Source organism: Nicotiana tabacum, chromosome 23 (genome assembly GCF_000715075.1).
Source record: "Nicotiana tabacum cultivar K326 chromosome 23, ASM71507v2, whole genome shotgun sequence".
In the NCBI taxonomy this organism is placed as follows: Eukaryota; Viridiplantae; Streptophyta; class Magnoliopsida; order Solanales; family Solanaceae; genus Nicotiana; species Nicotiana tabacum.
This window is the reverse complement of record NC_134102.1, coordinates 124,492,607-124,507,652: the sequence shown is the minus strand read 5'-3', so window position 1 is coordinate 124,507,652 and position 15,046 is coordinate 124,492,607. Positions and strand designations below refer to the sequence as shown.

Sequence of the window (15,046 nt, the reverse complement as noted above, 5' to 3'; positions counted from 1 at the left end):
ATATAAGAATTATATTCCATTACTTAGCTAATAATAATCCTAATGGATTATAAGAACAAACATATTCTTATTTAAAAATTTTAAATGGATAATACCAATACAATAGCCAAGGATTAAAAGGAGAAATAAAAAATACATTTCAGGAAAAATATATAATTAGAATTTTGATTAATAACTAAAATTTTAATAACTAAATTTTAAAAGAAAGATATCCAAAAAAATAAAAATCAAGCAATAGATTAAACTATATATATTTTTTGTATCAAAAAATAATTTTGTTTTACATATAATACAAAATAACAACTATTAAAAATGTCGGTAGATTTTTTAACAAAATAATAAAAGGCTTGTCTTTTTTTCCCCTTTAAATGAATTCAAAAATCATAATTTTTTAATAAATATTAAACTATTTTAATTATATTGAAAAATAATTATAAATATTAAAGTATTTATATTATCTAAATACTTAAACTAAAAAATGAAAAGAAATAAAAAAATAAAAAAGAAATAGGAAAACAAAATAATATTGCTAGAGGGAATCGAACCTTGAACCTCAAAGACAAAACCAACTTATTACCTAGCCTTTAACCATTGCACCACTCAGTACATTAAATTCTATTCATTTGATTTTCTTGCGCCATGTGTGTAAAAGGCTTTATACATATAGCGCCCTTTAAAATGGCGCTATATATATATATATTTTGGGCACTAAGTTTTTTTTTCCATGCATTTCGATCGTTTGAGTAAAAAAAAATCGTATTTTGGTTCCGGACTCCAACAAACTCCTGTCCGAGGGAATGGGTTGACTTTTCAGTCCACATCCTGCTCAATTGACTTTTCTTGTATGCCCCTAACATTACTAGAAATTGCCTTTTGAAAAATTCTAGAACAAATGACCAACCATTTATGACTTTTCTTTATGGGTACTAGTTCTACAATATTGAATTATTTTTCTGTTTTTCGATTTTTCACAACTTTAAATTTTATATTTATTAAAATTAATTAACCATGTATTACTTTCTGGGAAAATATATGCAATAAGAGTCAATACTCTTACATTCACTACAAAATTTATATCAAAAGTTAAATATCGATAGAGACATATTTGGTTCAAATCCCACCAAAAATATTAATTTCTTCACATCTATTCAAGTTACCCTTTGCACGTGGCTAGATATCTAGTGAAATTAGTCAGTTGCACATAAACTAGCCCGGATAATTTTTTTTAGATGGAACCATAATGTAACGACACAGCCGGTCGTTTTGAGCATTTGCATTCCGTTCAGTTATTTAAAATCTTGAGAAGTATCATATGATGTATTATGACTTGTGTGAATCGTCGGTTTTGATTTTCAGGTTTTCGGAGGTGATTTGGAAGAATGAATTTCATGTTTGAAGCTTTAAGTTGGAAGAGTTGACCAAATTTGACTTTTTAGCATTTGACCTCGGGCGTATGCCCGGATTTGCATTTGGATATTTCTAGAAAGATTCGGCACTAATTGGCGAAAGTTGAAAATGAGAAGGTTTGGAAAGTTCATAAGTTTGACCAGAAGTTGCCTTTAAGGCTATCGGGTTCGGATTTTGGTTTTCGGAACTTGGAATAGGCCTGTTTCATTATATGGAACTTGCCTGCAAAATTAGGCATCATTTGGAGTTGATTTGATATGGATCGGACGCTTGGTTGCGATTCTATAAGTTCTTGAAGTTTGTTGTGATCCTCATGCGTTTGGCGTCTGATTTGTGGTTTTAGAGGTTATTTTGATGTTTTGATAGCGCGAGCGAGTTCGTGTTGTATTTTTGGACTGTGTGGGTGTTTGGTTTGGAGTTTTGGGGGCTCGGGTGAGTTTCAGATTTGTTTCAGAATGATTTTTATGATTTTTGAGTGTTGGTGCTGGTTTCATCACTTTGCGATGTTTTTGTCGCAAATGGGACTATCGCAATTGCGAAGTGGCCCTCGCATTTGCGAAAGTGGACTGCTGGGGAAAAAATCGCATTTGCGAAGAAATTCCTCGCATTTGTGAATTGTGGTTGTTTGTTTTTGCGAGGATCCCTGCCGCTTTTGCGAGGCAACTGTCTTCGCATTTGCGAAGAATTGGGTCGCGAATGCGACCTTAGCAGAAACTCTCCTGGTTCGCTTTTGCGATGAATTGTCCGCTTTTGCGGGGTTCGCAAAAGCGAATCCCATGTCGCAAATACGACATCCGCATCCTGCATATAGCTGGGTAATTTCGAGACTTAGCTTCATTTTGTTATATTTTGAATCCTAGCCTCGATGGGAGGCGATTTTGTGGAGGGATTTTCATACCAAACCATAGGGTAAGCACCTCTAATCAATTTTTAAATTATATTTTATGATTATACATTAGATTTAACATCAAATTTATGAGAATCTAGGGAAAAAATTGGGGATTTTGTCTAAGTTTTGGAAAAATAAAAATTTGAGATTTGAAAGTCGAATAGGACTCGAATTTAGAAATAAAATGCGTATATAGACTCGTGGGCCTATGGGTGGTCAAGACCTACCCTTGGACCCAAGTTTGGACCGGACAAGCCCGAAGTTGACTTTTGTTAACTTTTTAGAAATTGTATAAAGGTCATAGCTTTATTAATTAAAATTATTTTCCCTTGCATTGTGTGATGTATTTAAGTCGTATTTGGCTAGATTGGGTCGGGCGGAGGTGAATTTGTAAATGAAAAAGCTAAATTGAGTATTTAGTTGGCCGAATTGAGGTAAGTGTCTTGCCTAACCTTGTTAATGTAATTTTTCCTACTATTTGACATTATTTGCTACATGCGGGGGTGATACATATATGAGGTGATGAGCATATATGCATGTGCCAGGGTTAATCAAGCTCAGGGGTAAATTATGCTATAAATCGTGCCTTGTAGAATTACATGACCTTCTTGCTTCATGTCTTACTTGACTTCTAGATACTAAAAATATGGAATTAAATGTTATAAACCAAGATTTAGTTTATTATAACCTGATTAAAATTTGACGAAATATTGAGAAACACTAATGTGTCTAATTCGGTCATCATTATACTTAATCACTAATACATTGCTACGACCATTACTCTTGAGATATTAGATTCTATACTTGAGTTGAGAATTGTTCAAATAGTTGAACAATAAGGTTCCTGAGAGGTTATTGGATTTTTGTCGGCTTGAAGGTTGTGATTGAGATTCATTTGGAACATTCGTTTAACCACTCTCCTTGATGTTATTTATGCTTCCTACCTTGATTGTCATTGATATACATGTGCTTGGTGAGGAAGAGTGTAAAGCACGAAGGGTGATGTCGTGCCATAGTATATATATATATATTATCGTGTGAGGGAGAGTATAGAGTACGAAGGGTGATGCCGTGCCATAGTATATATATTATCACGTGAGGGAGAGTGTAAAGCACGAAGGGTGATGCCGTGCCATTGTGTGTGTGTGTGTGTGTGTGTGTGTATGTATATATATATATATATATATATATATATATATATATATATATATATCATGTGAGGGAGAGTGTAAAGCACGAAGGGTGATGCCGTGCATTTTCATATATTTTATCATGTGAGGGAAAGTGTAAAACACGAAGGGTGATGCCGTGCATTTTCATATATTTTATCGTGTCATTTCATTTGAGTGTAAAGCACGAAGGGTGATGCCGTGCCATTTCATTTTAGTGTAAAGCACGAAGGGTGATGCCGTGCCATTTTATTTGGGAGTAAAAGCACGAAGGGTGGTGCCATGCCATTTTATTTATATTATCATGCTTTTATATTATCACGAGTTCATGGCACGATGGGTGTTTCCGTGCAGGCGAGGACGATTGACATGCATTATGTTGTGATATCTTTTCCTCGTGTATACATTTATGCCTTTACACTGAGTTGTCATTGTCGTACATATGTTTCCCATGTGGCTTGTCGTTATTGTCCTGTCTTTTGTTCTCTAACTCAATTGTTGGTGTCTTGCCCATGCCTTCCACTTGCTTAACTTGCAAATATCATGCCTACTTCCTGCTATTATATTTACATCCATGTCGTAACTATTTTGTTGCACTTTAGTACAAGCCTTATACCATGTTAGTCATTCATGCCTTTACTTGGTAGCTTATAAAGATCAAGCTCTTTCTTCTTGTTTGTTATATTTACATCTAAGCCTTCTACCATATTAGTTAGTGAAATTTATGTTCTTCTACCATACTTGCTGTCATTATTTTTGTGCCCTCTATCAAATCTATTTCTATTTTTTATATGTTTCCGACTTGTTATTTGTTACTATCTGGGTACTCTCTACTTAGTGGACATTAATATTGTAAATTATTCTACCTGGTTGGTACTGCTACATGCACATTTGGCAAGGATGAGATAAATGCACACACACACACACACACACACACACACACACACACACACACACACACACACACACACACACACACACACATATATATATATATATATATATATATATATATATATATATATATATATATATGTGTGTGTGTGTGTGTGTGTGTGTGTGTGTGTGTGTGTGTGTGTGTGTGTGTGTGTGTGTGTGTGTGTGTGTGTGTGTGTGTGTGTGTTAATATACTTCTCACACCAGGAAAATTATGAATTTACTACTACGATTTCTCCTAGTAATTGTTTAGTGCCTCGCATAATTGTTTATGGTACCCTTATCTATTATGTCCTATAATTATTTCTACTATTAGTCTACTGCACATGTTATAACAGTGGGTATCTTTTAAACTAAAAATCCTCGTCACTACTTCGACGAGGTTAGACAATATACTTACTGAGTATATGGATCGGTTGTACTCATATTACACTTCTGCACCTATCGTGCAGATCTTGGAGTTAGACTCGCCGTGTATGTTGGGAGCTGGCATTGAAGATGTACCTACGTTCCAATTATGGCTGCCACTTGTCCTTGATAGCTTTAGATCTTGCTAATCTGTTTATGTAAACTTTCAAACAGATGATGTGTTTTGTTGCACCAGCTTTGTAAATTTCAAATTCTTAGAATATCATGGTTCGTACTATCAGTATTTGGATTAATATATAGTGGGCGTTTGGACATAAGAATTGTAAAATTCCAAAAAAAAGTAAAAAAAATTTCAAATGAAAATGATATTTGAAAATTAGAGTTGTGTTTGGACATAAATATAATTTTGGGTTATTTTTGAAGTTTTGTGATTAATGTGAGTGAAAATTTTGAAAAATAACTTTTTGGAATTTTTTAAAATTTTAAAAAATTTTAAAATATATTTTTAAGTAAAAATTAAAATTTTTATAAATAAACGCTGATTTAATTTTTTTTTTATTTTTTTATATGTCCAAACGGGCTCATAAATGTTCAGATAATTTTTATTTTGGGTAGTGACACATAATCCTAGTGCACGATTCTTTTTGGTATCGGGAAAGTAGTTGTTGCACCTCAGAAAAAAAGAAAAGAAAATTTAAATGGCGACGAGGAGCAACTTCTACAAGAATCCTTCCTATGCTTACAACAAAGACTTCAATCTCAATTCTGCTCTTCAAAATCTTCAAGGTTTCATTTCTTATTCATTTTCTAGGGTTTTCTATTTCTTCAGCTTAATTCGTTTTTTCTTCCCTCTTTTCCAGCTTATAATGTTGTTACCGGTAACATTCCTCCTCTTGTCGAGCCGAATTCCGTTGAGGAGAAAACCGTCCACCGGAAACTTCGCCGGGTACGGAAATCTAAGGTGCACCAGCACAAGGAAATGGAAGATAATGACGTCCCTCTGTCTCACCTGGATTATATTAAAAAAAGGAGGTGACTTATTTTTAATTAATCTTAAAATTACTTGATACTTCCTCCATTTCAATTTATGTGTCGTAGTTTAAGGAAAAAAAATGACTCCTGTGGTAAAAGCTGTTGGGATTTTAAGCTTGTGTAGCTTAAAGAGGGTGAATGAGAAATGGAGGAAAAATAAAATATTTGAGTTTCCCCTGGCAAAGGGACATTGTCCCATATCGGAGGAAGAAAAGGGTTTTGATGGGTATATATATAATTGCTCTTCTTCTAGCTCTTAAAGAGTTAAGAAGAAGGTAAACTTGGCGTCGTCGTCGCTCGGCTACGGATTTGGTCAAATCTTTTTGGACAAAATTCCTTTCAATTATTTAATTAATTAATTAAATAATTAACGAAAAATTCAATCCGGAATAACCCATGACCCGCGACCCGGTTCGGTCAGGCCCGTTTCTTTTCCGGATTAGTTTAAATACATTTTCCCGCAATATTTCAAACAACCCTGTTCCAACAGAGCCATGGCTGTTTCTGAAAGGTTGCAAACCTTTTCAGAAACAATGCCAGCAACTCTATAAATAGAGTTTGAATCCCAGAATATTTCCTTACGAAATTTTCTGAGCTTCTTCTTCTTCTTCTGCACAAAAATTCCAGTGTGTTTTACAGCCTTCGAGTGGCTCGCTGTTCACCGGCGTTTTTGTACCAATACTCCGGTGAGTTAAATCGTTCTATCCTGGGGGGATATATTCCAGCACCTCGGGTACTTGAGGGGAATAATTTCCTTAAGGACACACTGTGTATTCAGTGGGCTCGATTTATTCCTATACTGTTTTTCCAGAATTTATTTCGTTAAACAAATATTACTAACTTTCTGTTTTGTTTTTTCAGAAAGTTTAATTGTTTATTACAGCAATACAGAATTATAACAAAAGCTTTGTGGGGTATAATATATTTGTTTAACTATAAAAACTTCTCGTAAAATAGGTAAAGTAGAAAGTTTAAAGTTAAACTATTACCGAATATAGAAATATATCATCATTTTGGAGTGGACTAATAAGTAAAGTGTGTCACATAAACTGAAATAGTAAGAATAATTTATAAACCTTTCCCGGTCTTTTGGCTAGTATATGTTCTTATCAGTTTAATACTCCATTTGTCCAATTTTATGTGATGCAGTTTGACTAGGCATGGAGTTTAATGCTCCCTCCGTCCCTTCATAATTTATGTAGTTTAACAAGCCATAGAAATTTGTGGGAACTTTTAAAGTTAAATTGTTTCTAAATATAGAAAGGTTTTGGGACAGACCAAAAAAGAAAGAGTATTACATAAATTCGGACACAAGGAGTATATCAATCTTCAAAAAGGCACATTAACATAGCTAGCTACTGGGACCTTGGTACATTGCCTTGGCGTTACGCTACAACCTAGTTCTGGCATTGAAGTGAAAAGAAGAAAAAGGTATTTGATAATTTTAGTGCAATTTGGAGTGGTGAGTTGCTCTTTTGTTTTTGAAACGCAGGAAGGAGGCTAGTTCAAGTCAGCCTTATCAAGAATTGACTGCAGAAGTGTTGGTAATGGGATATTCATTTTACTGTGTTTTGCACTTATGTTTAGTATCACGTCAGTTATGATTTAGTGATTGTTTGGGTTCTAATGCTGTTCCAGGAACCTTCACATTCAGCATTGTATTTGGTGGAGTATGAGAGTAAGCTTCATTTGGCTTTTGTCTTTTTGGTTAATTCTCAATGACTTGAAAATGGTTTGAGTGTAGTTTGGTATGCAATTGATTAGTAGTCATGTGTTCATTTGGAACTCAAATCTCGACCGAAAAGGCAGGATGCTTGTTTTGAGGGTTCCATATTTTTGAGTGTTTCCATCGTATGTGTCATAAGGAATCATTGCTATTTGGAAAAGAGTAGTTTGATTTTCAAAAGGATTTTTTATCTTTTGCATTTTTGATGGTTCCACTTACTGATTCTATGAGCAAGGACTAGTATACTTGGATACTTTGGTGTCTAATTATTTACATATGCCTGCTAAACTGGACCTCCTTCATTTGTAACTGCAATTCCCTCGTTCAGTCCTTTTATTATAGTGTGCTACCATGCAGCAAAATATCAGCCATCCCCCCCCTCTCTTACTCCTTTTATATATGTTTATGAGTTCTACAACATTAATCATGTACTTGTCAAAACAAGAAAATACGTATCATGTTAGACTTTTTTAATCTTTTAACTTCCCATTTTCTCCTTTATCCTTTTTACTTTAATGATTTAGGACCAAGAAGTTTTTCTGCCAAGACTGATCTCATGGCAAAATATTCATGAACTTTCAGGTGATGCAAGCTCTTCTTCAGAATGTGAAAAGGGGCACAATCCTTCTTCCAACACTGACATTTTAGCGGTTACAGGTTAGCAGAAGCGGAATTTCATTTAATCTAATTTATGTAACTAGATATGCTTTCTAGTTACTTATCCCTTTAAGTGGAAGTATTTATAAGAGTTATAGTTACTTATCACTGAATAATTAAAGTTCTTACAGGTTGTCAAAGTTGTTTATGATATTATTGTTCATAGAAGTTTGACAAAGATCTTCTGATGTCTTAAAGTGGAAATTGTCTTGTAATTGGAATGGAGAAATGTGTATCTAGTCTTTCTTTCATTTCTTTTCCAAATCCATAATATTATTGGACTACAATAGAACCTTGCATCATAACACTTGTCCCTGGCTCTAGGTACCTCTACCTTGAAATTGTGGGATTCTGCTTCATTTAAAGTGATATGAAAATCTAACCTAGTATTCTTTCTCTAAGAAAGATCATTAACCTTTTTTATAAGGTAAATTTAACCTAGTATTATAATCCGTACTGGATAGAAATCCCTTGATGATGGTCAATAAGTTTTATCTTCGCTAATCTGAAATTTGCGAACAGTTTGTTTGTTGTGGCTTTCAAGAGCTTGTCATTCATTCTCTCTTTCACGATTTTCTCCATTCTTCTTTTTAGGTAGTGGAAATGAAACAGATAGAGTTAAAACTCGCAGCGAGCAGCGATTTCCTCTTCCAGGAGAACCTGCTTGTGTGGTATGTGGGAAGTATGGGGAGTATATATGTGATGAGGTAAGTTATTGGATCGATGGATCTATTTCTCTTTTTGTTTTTCTGCTCCTTTCTTAATGGACCCCATATCTTTATTTACTTTGCGTGCAGACTGATGAGGACATATGCAGTATGGATTGCAAAATTGACCACCTGCAAAATCTTAAACTCCAGCAGGTGTTTTCCATTTTCATCCTGTTTTGCATATGTAGTCTAGCATGGATGCATGTGAAAAGATTTCATGATTTAACTATTGCTTTTCAAAATTGGGACCTTTTGTTAATGATGAAGAAATTAATGATGAACATATATGAGCTAGCAATTGTCAAAAGGAAAACAAGAGCTGATTTTTTTGTGATAATTCCCTTGCTAGACACATATTTTTATGTTTTCATAGATTTGTTGTTTCATTTTAATTAGATAGAGAATATTGGTGTAATACTACATATCTAAGATAAGGAGCTCCTGACTGCAATCATTAATAAGATTAGCATAATGTATGCTATTAATTTATAACTTGGTGATTACCTCCTTAGCATCGAGATTAACTTCCAGGGGAATCAAGCCATAGCTTTGTGCTAGGAGTAGGCGATGTAGTAAAGCATGCAGTTCAGCTTGGACGCTAAGCTGAACATACAGTCTTATATTTGAATAGAATGTTTGGCTTATGTCTTGGAAGGGTGGATTGTGGAATCTGGTAAGGATAAACTAGCAAAGGGACGAACTATGTAATCAGGCAAAATACATGTCACTAGGATCTTGTTGCCATCTCCAAAAATCATCAGATAAGAATTCAATATAAGGGTCCGATATGTTGAACATTAGAGCTTCCAACTAAACTGGAGTTGTAACGTCTGTCACGAATCAAGATATGTATAAGCACCCAATGTGTAAATCATTTGAACAGTAGTCTTACCAAAAAAAAAAGCATTTGAGCAATATGTACTTTTATGCATGTACGAGATACCTGCTTCTTCAACTCCATATGTTTCTCTGATGATGTCTTTAGGGGCCCTTAAGTAGCCAAGTCCAAGCTGCGTCTTTTTCTGGACAAAAGTGCAAACTGGAAGTTCCTGAATCTGGAGGTGACACCTGGGATTATGACCGTCATCGGTGGTCCATGAAGAGATCTGCTTTTTGTACTTATGAGTGGTATGCTTGTTGACATTCATTTTGAAGACGAGTAATCTCTCAATATTAGGTCTTGCAGTACCAAAGACTTTATCTGTTATACGTTGATAATCCTTCTCTGAGATCAAGCTCCACTTAGATTTACATTATGACATAATGTGCTGCATGTGGCAACCACCTTTATGATAAAAGAATTAAATGTACCCTTATTTTGTGTTCCTGATTGCTATGAGAGGGTAATTTTTCTAAGTATAATTTCACTGGTGTAGTTGGAAATGTCAGAGGCCAGGTCATCTTCCTGAAGATTGTTTGGTCACAGCATCAAAAAATCAACGCCTTTCCTGTGGTCAAGCTGGTGAATCCAGCGATCAGGTATTACTTCCTTTCTTAAGATTTCAGAAAATAAGCCAATAGCAAGTAGTAGTCATACATTTGTTATGCTAATCTTAATAATGCCTGACACAGGTGGAAGTGGCTCAAAGTAAATCCATTATACCCAAAGAGCTTCTGCAACTGTATAAAAGGTTCATTAATTCCTTTCTAGTTTTGATTTTAAATTGTACTCTGATTTGTTTTTTCTGAGAAAGAAAAAAAATTAATTGTACTTTTGTATATACTATATCTGTGCAAAATACAGAAGCCTCCGCCCTCCACCACAGAAAGCAGGAGGAAGGAGAGAGAATATTGACCATGTGTGATTGTGCTTTACAAATATTGACCATGTATGCTTGTGCTTTATATGTTTGGTGTGTCTTCATTTTCACTTTGTGTGTGAATGATGAGTATTCTCCGCTCACTATTATTAAGAAATTGAACCTTGGGCTAATTCAACCCCAAAAGCTAGCTCATGAGGTGAGGATTGCCTAAAGCCGTATAAGGAGACAGTAGCTCATTCACTCAACTAATGTGGGACAATTAACAACTATGCTTTAACATAATCAGCATAATTGACTATCCTATGTTGGATTAATCCCAATTCGATCTTTTGGAATTGTCTGTTATCCTACATGATCTTTAAGTCATCAATGAAAATGATGAAAAAAATGTATATAAACTTTAAAGTGTTGTCATGCTTTGGTATCATATTCACCATGAATCAAAATAAATATACATAGTTCAATGAATTAACGTCTGCTCAATTTTATTTTATTTTATTTTTGAAAAAAAAAACCCTTCCAGTACCTTCCTGATCCTCAACTAAATAATAGGCATTCAATCTATGTTCCAACTACTCTATATTTCTATTTCAACACATGAAGAGTGATACGTGAAAGCACAGATAATAAGGTATTCACTTTCTTGGTTTTAAAGATGTAATCAGTTTTTTCTTTTTTTTTTTCTTTTTTTTTTTCAATTTGGAAATTTGTATTGCGAAGGAATGAGAATACATGTAAATAAATAAATAAACATTTAGATGGAATGTTTGCCTAATGCTTTTAGAAGGTGTGTTGCCAGGCTCTTTTCTGTTTGGCATCCTGCTTTTGTTGAATTTAATACTTGCCTCTATTGGTTCAGATTTCTGTCATCTTACCATGGAAAGGATGATCAACTAGTCTATTATAGTTCTCATTGAATCTTGTTCAATATTTAAACTAAGTAGTTTACTTCTGATGACAAAGATTAATCGATAGCTGCATGGTAGTGGTAGTACTTTCTAAAGCTGAAGTCTTTGTTCCCTCTTGACATGTGAAAGCTAAAATCAACTAGATAAACCAAGTTAACAAGTTAAACAGTCATACATTTGCATTTAGGATTAAATTCAGGTCCATCACTGAAATTGGTTTTCGGTCTCTTTTAATCTGCAGGTGCCATCAAATTGGAAAAAGCTCATTGGACGCTAACTGTAATACCTGCCGCAGGTTAACTACTTTAGCCATGTGTCTTGATTGTAGTAATACCTTTTGTGACAGGTAATTTAGCATCCTTTGAAGAGATCTCAGCTTTATGTATTATAATATTGCTTGATGAATGAGTATGTGTCACCTTCTTTTGACAGCATCAAATAGCTTTGTTCAGAAGGGAGTGATGACTTGTTAGGATGGAAAAATTAACAATAAGAAAAGTGTTAGAATAGCAAACTTTGGTGCCTTCTCCTAATATAGAAATTACCTCTCCCCCTCATTCGGTGTGGCTCCTAAAGTAGGTCTATACATGTTGCTTGAGACTTGATTGGAGGATCTGCTTTTATTGGGGGATAATAGGGGAGATCCCCTACTTCCATGGTTGAACGTAACCAATAAAGATTTGCAAATATTCAAATAAGGAGCTGGGAAACTGAAGAGATACCTTTTTGAACATCACAGTTCTTGGCCTTCTGAACCAGTGGAGGTTATGATTTTTCATTGTAGTGCAGAGGAATTGCTTAATCTTTATCTATGTTGATCTCAGTGCAGGTCACCTGAGAGAACATATCACTGGACATCCCTCTCACAGACAATATTACTCCTACAAGCTCAAGCGCTTGGTAAAAGCTTTTACCTATCTTAGTTCCCATAAATTCAATTTGTCGTAAGTTATGTGTTTCATATTGTACTTAAGGATGTGTAAAATGTGACCGTTAAAGGGCAGCGTAAGGCTTCTAATTTTCGTTATAGTACTATATTTTTGCAATTTAATCATTATTAAGACGCAAATGTGCCAAAACATAATATCGGCATATTAAATAAATACAAGCTACATTTTGTTTATGCTAATTTTTGGAGCATCAATATGAGAAAAGTTTACTTAATTTGACATACCATTGGAGTCCAAAGTCATATATGCTTGATAACTTTCCATGGAGTTCTATCGACGCTAGTTATACGTTCAGTTGTCTTAACTTCAGGATGGCAGCCTGTATACAATGCCAATATAATCTAAGATTTAGTAGAGCTCCCTGTTTCATTGCGTGCCAGTGTTTTGAATCACTGCTTCTGATATTAACTCCTCCCAAGTGAGCTTTGCAAAGTATAGCCGGTCCCAAGCCCTAAAGGAGAGTTGGCTATAGGTTGACAGCCAATGTTAAAGTAGTCTAGTCATGTGTGGGATCCAATTATACTAGCGCTAATACCCCATCCCATCAGAACTCCAAAGCTAAGCATTCCTGACGAGAGTAGAACTAGGATGGGTGATCCCCTATGAAGTCCTAGTGTTGCGTTCCTTGCCGACCTCAACTAGTTTGGTATTAAGGTATAGTTATAATTGATACTGATTTTAATTTTATCACCATTTAGTTGTTCTTAATATTCTTATATACAGCTTGAGTTTATCATGTTTACCTGTACGTTCGGCATGCTTAATGACACAGTTATTTTACATAGGTAAAATGCTGCAAATCTACGTGCAAAGTGAGAGACATCAAGGATCTTTTAGCTTGTCACTATTGTTTTGATAAGGCTTTCGACAAGTTCTACGACATGTATTCTGCAACTTGGTATGTGGTGGTTTTACATCTAATGGTCGTGATATATTTTGTGAAAGCATGACTTGACTGGTCAACTCAGTGATTGACCGTAGACCCGCTACCCAGTCCCTTCATTGTGTTGTTGTGCCGGACAGCGACTTGTACACATTAAAATGCCAGTTCATGTCACTGTCATGTGAAATTCTCAAGCGCAAGAATGTAGGCCCTTAAGACAGGAAGTGATAGTTGCCATTGGTGCCCCTCCCAGCAAAAACACCATCCTAACAAAAAAGACGATTTTTACTCAACATAAAAATTATAAAGACAACTTATTCTAACGTCTTGATAAAATGATTGATCATCATAATGTGCTTTGGTTCAAAAGGCATTCCCTCATATAGCATGTTATGACTAAAATTCTCTTGAATCCAATTCCTAAGCTATCCACTTCTCTGAACTTGTTCAGGGCCTGGTATAAGCATTTTATTTTAGAAAGGTAACAGATTTTATGTATCATCAGCACAAAAGCTGTGCTGGAGCCATATTTACAATATCAAAAAGCCAAAAAAGCACGGCCTTGTTCTTCTTACAAGGATTCTATAACATCCAATAGTGAATCTGAATCATCCAAGAATTCCTCTTTCCACCAGAAATGAAACAAAGGAAGGCATTTCATCTTAATCTTCTGGATTGAGCTGCATTTGTCTTCAAAACATCTTGAATTTCTTTCCTGGTGTAAAGCATTTTATTCCTCGTAAATGACCAGTTAATTATTTTGCTATATTCAGGAAAGCAGCTGGCCTTTCAATTATCTGCAATTCCATTTGCTGTGAGGATCACTTTGAATGGTGAGTGAATAACTTTAATAATTTCTTGCATGTTTTGTAATACCTCATCTCCATACTCAGACTACAAGAGCTACCTCCACAGGCACAGGATAAATTGCTTGAGTGCGGGTGTAGAAGATAGTGCCTACATTGTACAGAAACATTCTGCAAGTAAGAACTATGTATTGAGCAACTTCATCTTCTGAAGAGTTGATGCGAGATGATGTTTCCTTGCGGAGCAGTATGAGTTGGTGCTGAAGTTACTAAGCTATTTTTCATCGTCACAGTTTAATGTTTGTTGATGCTTTTTGAGCTGCTGTCTGATAAACGAGTTAGCTCTCTGATAAACGAGCATTCTGGGTAAGCAAAGCTGGAAAAAGAAGTTGCCATTATCAATTGCAAGGCAACATTTCTGAAATTTTGTTGTGTGCTGAGGTGCGGAGTGACCATTGTATACTCATGGAAAACTGAAGATGGAAGATAATTATGAGTTCCTTGAGTTGCCGTCTCGTTCACTTCCGTGCTTCATATGTTGTAAATTCACTATAGAATTAATATATATATAGAGACAATGTAAAATGTTTTAACGCTGATTATGTATTTTAACCTTTTATGGTAGGTAACGTCTCTTTGCCCTTTCAGGGTAGGGGTAAGGCTGCGTACATCCTACACTCCCCAGATACCACTTGTGGGATTACACTGGGTTGTTGTGGTTGTTGGTAGGTAACATGTTTTATTTCTCAAATTGTTATCCTATGTTTTATGGATAGTTACGTATAGTTAACTTTTCACTCTTATTAGAAGTTAAAAACTCAATTGACCATAAACTTTTTCC

At 35.0% G+C, this 15,046-nt stretch overlaps 1 protein-coding gene across 6 annotated transcripts; it reads left to right on the top strand.

The window, feature by feature from the left end:
* Positions 1-5,337: 5,337 nt before the first annotated feature.
* Positions 5,338-14,829, top strand: LOC107808086 (uncharacterized). 6 transcript variants are annotated; one of them, XR_001653051.2, is made up of 15 exons: positions 5,338-5,556; positions 5,631-5,802; positions 7,295-7,346; positions 7,441-7,480; positions 8,111-8,185; positions 8,780-8,892; positions 8,983-9,048; positions 9,881-10,023; positions 10,272-10,374; positions 10,468-10,526; positions 11,808-11,861; positions 12,396-12,466; positions 13,302-13,414; positions 14,173-14,232; positions 14,315-14,829. XR_001653051.2 is itself a non-coding variant. In XM_016632569.2 (15 exons), the coding sequence occupies exons 1-15, from the start codon at positions 5,469-5,471 to the stop codon at positions 14,415-14,417; spliced, it is 1,317 nt and encodes a 438-aa protein (XP_016488055.2). In that variant the 5' UTR covers positions 5,338-5,468; the 3' UTR covers positions 14,418-14,829. The 6 variants fall into 6 exon arrangements, 4 of the variants coding, with proteins under 4 accessions (XP_016488055.2, XP_016488054.2, XP_016488056.2 ...); XR_001653050.2 differs by having other exon boundaries at positions 11,808-11,912; XM_016632569.2 differs by having other exon boundaries at positions 12,391-12,466.
* Positions 14,830-15,046: the final 217 nt, after the last annotated feature.

Bases quoted from the DNA above. Each gene is read 5' to 3' on its own strand.
- LOC107808086 (XM_016632568.2), top strand. From the start codon at position 5,469: ATGGCGACGAGGAGCAACTTCTACAAGAATCCTTCCTATGCTTACAAC. The intron at 11,913-12,390 runs GTAATTTAGCAT...TGTTGATCTCAG, and splicing joins AGTAATACCTTTTGTGACAG to TGCAGGTCACCTGAGAGAAC. The intron at 12,467-13,301 runs GTAAAAGCTTTT...TATTTTACATAG, and splicing joins CCTACAAGCTCAAGCGCTTG to GTAAAATGCTGCAAATCTAC.